Source organism: Ammodytes marinus (genome assembly GCF_949987685.1).
Source record: "Ammodytes marinus genome assembly, chromosome: 13".
In the NCBI taxonomy this organism is placed as follows: Eukaryota; Metazoa; Chordata; class Actinopteri; order Uranoscopiformes; family Ammodytidae; genus Ammodytes; species Ammodytes marinus.
In genome coordinates this window covers 7,174,280-7,180,251 of record NC_137217.1, presented here as the reverse complement: position 1 = coordinate 7,180,251, position 5,972 = coordinate 7,174,280, and the positions used below count along the sequence as shown (strand labels likewise).

The 5,972-nt window shown below is 39.3% G+C and overlaps 1 protein-coding gene across 1 annotated transcript; it reads right to left on the bottom strand.

Moving 5' to 3' along the window:
- Nucleotides 1-273: 273 nt before the first annotated feature.
- cUnh8orf76 (chromosome Un C8orf76 homolog) lies at nucleotides 274-5,082 on the bottom strand. Its single transcript, XM_080039107.1, has 8 exons — nucleotides 4,843-5,082; nucleotides 3,872-3,973; nucleotides 3,484-3,627; nucleotides 2,930-2,980; nucleotides 2,634-2,778; nucleotides 2,315-2,456; nucleotides 1,765-1,897; nucleotides 274-1,087 (listed from the first exon to the last, which is right to left on the bottom strand). The coding sequence occupies exons 1-8, from the start codon at nucleotides 4,945-4,947 to the stop codon at nucleotides 920-922; spliced, it is 990 nt and encodes a 329-aa protein (XP_079895233.1). The 5' UTR covers nucleotides 4,948-5,082; the 3' UTR covers nucleotides 274-919.
- Between the last annotated feature and the right edge of the window lie 890 nt (nucleotides 5,083-5,972).

The following is a 5,972-nucleotide window of genomic DNA, read 5'->3' as shown; positions in this document are numbered from 1 at the left end:
GGCGCCAGGAGTCATGCCCTCAATTTGACTGACTCGTAAAAAATATAAATAAAATATGTAGTACCTCGTTGTGGCCACGGAGGGCAGTATAGAGGCTTAGTCAAAAAATGATTTATGTCTTATAGACATAAAATACTGTGCCGTCTCCAGATCCATAATAATAATAATAATTGTATTTAATAAACTTGTATTTGTATTTAAAGTGTTTATTCTTGATATTTTTGCTGGAGGCTCGTTCTGTGAACAGCTAATGTTGTCAGAAGACAGCTCCCAAAGTGTGGAGTTAATTTGTGACATGTCATAGCAGGAGTGCAGTTGGATATAACAACATTTGCGATGGCATTTGTTAAAGCAAAGGGTTGTGTGCTAGCACACACGATAGCAAAGGCACAGGAACAGACATACAAAAAGAATGTAGCTTCAAATTTCATTTGTTTTCAGCAACTCTTGGAATACACCACAAAAAAAAATATATGAATAGATCACAGAAAAAATAATAAGATTGTTTAATGAAAAGGATCTTTAAGATGTGAAGACGTTAAGGCACAAGCTATATTTTAAGCAAAACATTCACAGAATTAAAAAATTTAATAAATCATTACGCTCTGTATGAAGTAGATGATAGTTGTGTGACCGTGCACGTGTGGCTTGTTTGAAACTGTAGGATTAACTCTGACATTCACTGTGCTGTTTTCCCTGTATTTGAATTAGGTGAAGAGGCAAACATGAAACATTCTGTAACTTTTAGGGTGTGATTTCCACTATTTGGTATTTTTTTTATTTCCCGCATTAAGATAACCTGTGTATAGCCAAATGATTGGGGACTTGTTGAGATATCAATAAGCTCCAGCAACTTTTTTTCTGTTGGCAGGTTTTGTTTTTCAGTTTATCCAGTCTGTTTGTTTAGCTCTCTGGAGCATCAGGACGCCTGTGTGTTATGTTGAGGGCCGTCATTCTCTAGCACTCCAGTCAGTAACACCTTGTTCCACCAGCGCTCCCTGAAACCCTGCACACACACATCGCCAAGGCTCTCCCCATCCTGGCAGTCTTCCCTCAGCCTTTCTGGGATCAGGTCCTCTGATATCACCTAGGAAGAGGTACCAAAGTGTGTTTTACATAGTGAAAAATAAAAACAATTTAATGACTTTAAAGGTGAAGTTTGTGAGGGGAATTGGCATTTTTCAGAACAGACCTGGTAGACATGGAATATATTATTCTTAAGCATTTTTCTTAATACTTACATTTGTATTGGCATTTTCAATACCACATAAGCATGTTTTTTTAAGTGTATAATTGCTTGACAGAAAAGTTGTTGATTTTATATCTACATAAGAGCACGGTGTGCTACCATGTTGCACCGCCATGTTTTTACAGTAGCACAGAAAGGACAAACTTAACGGCCTTACGCATTTTACGCCCGGACATGCTGAGTACTACTATAGAATGAATAACTATATACATCTTCACGTCATCACTTGATATCGTGGAAAGACTTGAGGCCGTGGTGAATGATGCCATCCTACGTTACTAGCTTATTTTCCTTGAAGACCATTGTAGCTTCTGTAAATGCTCCGAACACTGTCCAACGAACGTAGACACGGAGCGTTGTAATCTCAAACTATCACCATTACACAACACCAAAATACACGTTATAAAACTCTGCTCTTTTAACTGAGCCCCAAAGCTGGACCGACTCCAAACAGGCTGAAGTTCTGTCCTTGACACGGCATGTACACGCACAAAGCAACCGGAGCGTGTCCTCACCTCACTGAGAAGCTGCAGGGTTGTTTCTTTGGGACTGAGCCTCTGTAGCGCCTCGTTGGTGGACTGCAGGGTGCTTTCACTGCGCTGCAACACGAAGGACGACTGCTGCTGCCGAAGGAATCTCAACAGGAGTCTGACGGAAACAATTAGACAATATGATCACATCCAAGCTCTTTAATTGAATTAATACTCTATTCAATTATGTTATATTGGATTAGTTGGTGAAATCACAGATTTGAATGGCTGAACTCCATAATGTGTGGGACAGCTGGGTGATATTAGGTATTTTAAAGTTGTACATGATATAACCCTATACACTTCTATCATGCAATCTCCTGTTTACAAAACATCTGGGCCGGCTTCCCTTCCATGTGATTTTAAACCAATATGCTGCTGCATCTGCTTCTCTTTTCCATTGCTTTCAAAAATTGCATGTGTTTACCTGTATCTCATTTTCTATCTTCGTCTATTGGGAAACTTGGCTGATGTTTGTGTTGGCTGTGTGTGTGTGTGTGACATACAGCCGTGATAACAACCACCTGAGCTGTACCTGGTCCTGATGAAACAGATGCAAGCCTTCAGCCAGATACGCTCTTTATCCAGCTCCTCTGTCTCCTCTTCCTCCTGTCGCTCCTTGGTCTCTCCATCATTCTGCTCCTCGTCTGACTCACACCTCTGTGGGCAACGCAACTCTGGCAAAGGCAAACACAGTGGATCAGACTCCTTTTATTTTCATCTATATGTCTGTTACAGATTGCTAAGAAAAATACATTAACAACATGTGACTTAATACATTAATAGTACGGTATATGACTTTTAAGAAATGATATGGTTGTCTGGTAGAGACAGGTGAATGACGTCCTCCTTACCCGTGGGCGTGGCGCTCTCCAGCAGCTGCAGACAGGTTTGCCCCAGGCCGTACCAGTGCCAGGGGTTGAAGGGCAGCAGACTGCACAGCTGCTGCAGGGAACACATCTTTGATCCCACGCGACCAAAATGGTGGTAGATGCTGACCTTCAGTAAAGGTTTATAATTAAAGTTAATACATTTCCAATAGAATGATCTGCAACCAACAAAAGGGGATTGTGTGTGTGTGTGTGTGTGTGTGTGTGTGTGTGTGTGTGTGTGTGTGTGTGTGTGTGTGTGTGTGTGTGTGTGTGTTGACCTTTAGCAGCAGGATACTGGTCATGTGACAGGTGTTGGAGGCGTCTTTGCCCTGGAGAAAGATCGTATTTACATTACCGCCGAGTTCTGACAATTTTCTGAGCCAAAGCTTTGTTAGACTGACTTCTTGCTGTCCTTTTACAAGAGTAAGAAATGCTATTTGCTTCTTCAGACGGGTTATCCATCACAGAAATACATTAAATCCAATTTAATCTCATTTCATGAATGATAAAGTAACATTGCCAGTTGGAAAAACAGCTGCCCACACAGGCTGTAATGATGAGCTACTTGCATGGGTCGACAATAAGCAAATATGGACTCTGGTATCATTTTGTAATAAATATATTCCTTACTGTGCTTCCTATGACACATAAAAACACAGAACAAATTCATTTGAAGAAGCTTGTAAAATTAAAAACAAAAACTGTCCCAAAGAGCAAGCATTAACGTCACATTTACATTGACTTTTAAAATCAACAAAATTGCTCTTTTTATAGTATTATTTAAGTATTTAACACTGATGATAGAAAACACTTTCAGGAAAAGAAGAATCACCAGTATGTCCACCAGTTCCATGGCCCTGTGTCTCTGTCCCAGTCTGGTGCAGCAGCGGGCCATTCCCTCCAGCACATCTCTCTTGATGGTCAGGTTGTTGTCAGCGATCAACTCCAGGCAGCTGCTGTATGCGTCCAAGGCTTTCTATGAGCAGGAGCACAGACACACATCAGGGTCTATTGAACATTGCACATCTCCTCCTAGTGGACAATGGAGAGTGGTGTGAATGAGAGCAAGAAGAAAACGGTTGGGCTTCTCTATTGGTGCTGTTGTTACTGTGGACACACTGGAAAAAACACACTTGTGTTTTTTCAGAGAGTCAGCATTACTGAAGCATCACAATGTATACCCTCATGTGTTTAAAATAAGAGATGACTGTTTTAATTACCTGATAATCCTCCCGCCTCAAGGCCAAGTCAGCTCTAAACTTATAGACTTTCTGCTTCTCCAGAAAGTCGTCTGTATCAAGAGCAGAACTCTCAATAAACCACTGCAGAGAGAGAGAGAGAGAGAAGAATTGATTTGAACTTAAAACACTGTATTGAGCCATTTGGCTCAATCGATGACTGGGGGAAACTCAACTCTTCTTTTAACGGAGCAAATAAGTATTTACATATTACAAAATTGGTGAAACAGTTTTTTTTGGTTTTGTTTCATCTAAAACCTGAATATATCAGTGTAATGAACAAATAAATGCAGATGATTTTCACACGGGTGCACTGCATGGAACAAGCAATCAACCCCTTATCATGTCCGTTGAACGGCCAAGTGTTTCAATGGGAACAGTTACACACTCAAATTAGGCATTCGTACTGTAATTAAAGTACCGTAAAGTTAGAGATGGTAAATAAAATAGGGTTGACAGCGTTGACAGATATAGGCTGTATATAAAGTATATAACGTGTCTTTTTATCCTTTGTACAAATTCCACCGTGGGCTGGAGGGAAACGTTTTTTCAATTCCTTTGCAGAATATGACAATAAAGTTGACTTTTTGATGGCCAGGTTTGGCTCCAGAGAAGGATCACTGCACATCATAGTAAAGTGGTTCTGAGTGGTCACGTTATTCTATGATTAAACATTTCTATCCTAATGGGGGTGGTCTCTTCCAGGATGATAATGCCACATCAATAGGGCACGAGGGCTCAATTAATGGTTGATATGAAATTGATGTGAATCATATGCTATGGCCTTCACAGTCACAAGATATTGACTCAATTCAACACCTTGGACATTTCGGGTCGACATGGTTAGAACACGCTCTACACCACCATACTCAAAACAGCGAGTGAGGAAATATATTTTAAAAAGATCTGTGTTCATCAGTCCAGTCTAGTGAAGTTTATACAGAGACTCTCACCTCCGGTTCACACAGTTTGGCGCTGTAAGCCGACAGAGGCACGGGGACTCGGTCCTTCGCCTCCAAAAACACCGAGTCATCAAACGCGCTTCCAAAAATCTCCATCCGGTGCCGGATTGTATGACTAAAATTCCCTTATTACAACAGGTACGCGTTCATGAAGAAGGGAACAAACAGCTAACTGCAGCTAACGATATGTTTGTTTACACTGTGGTTTACACCGGCGTGGTTAGTCCTTAAATTTCAGGTGCACGACTAATACAGTAGTCGAGGTTAATAGTTCCGGGCAGAAAGGTTCCGCCCGATGATTGAAACGTGCCAGCCAGCGACCCAAGCAGCGCACAACAACACAAAGTATTATATAGGCTACTTGAAATCCTTCAAGTAAACAATAATAATGATAATAAAAGTAAGAATGATAATATTAATAATGGTAATAAATAATAATAATAATAATAATAATAATAATAATAATAATAATAATAATAATAATAATAATAATAATAATAATAATAATAATAATAATAATAATAATAATAATAATGATAATAATAAGGGGGGCCAATAGGCTACATGAATATAAGCAGTACCCTATTTTCTTATATTAGGCATGTATTCTGAGCAGATAGCATACAAAATATATGCAGATAGATTACTTTTTTATTTAAATTGAAGTGTTGAAGTAGTAATTGAAATAGCATAGATGAGAAAAACACAGTGGAAGTAAGAAAAAAAACAGTACAATTATATATTTATATTTATTCACACGACATGTTGCCTATATGCAAAACAACCATTCTAGACAAAGACACATATAATAGCCTATAGGCCTAGTTAAACAAAACAAATTCAACTTGAAGGCAAGAAATTAAAATGTGTAGGCCATGTGTATGTGTGGCCACAAATGTAGTTAATATGTCTGATATAGCCTGGAAATCCAGACCCTGATATCTTGAGCAAATTTAATTTGCCAGCGCCTAGTGGCAGGTCTGGGAATGCCAGGCTAAGTATGATACACAAATGCTATAAAACAAACAAACTAAAAAAACAGGCAGTCTATTCCATTACCAACACCGAATAGACACACATAGGCTATCATATAATCATTACAATAACGAATCATGAACTGC

What these genes read in the sequence shown, in the direction of transcription:
- cUnh8orf76 (XM_080039107.1), bottom strand. Translation starts at nt 4,947, where the DNA reads ATGGAGATTTTTGGAAGCGCGTTTGATGACTCGGTGTTTTTGGAGGCG. An exon ending in TGAGGCGGGAGGATTATCAG is followed by an intron (nt 3,628 to 3,871) that starts GTAATTAAAACA and finishes TCCTGCTCATAG; the next exon opens with AAAGCCTTGGACGCATACAG. An exon ending in CCAGTATCCTGCTGCTAAAG is followed by an intron (nt 2,779 to 2,929) that starts GTCAACACACAC and finishes CCTTTACTGAAG; the next exon opens with GTCAGCATCTACCACCATTT.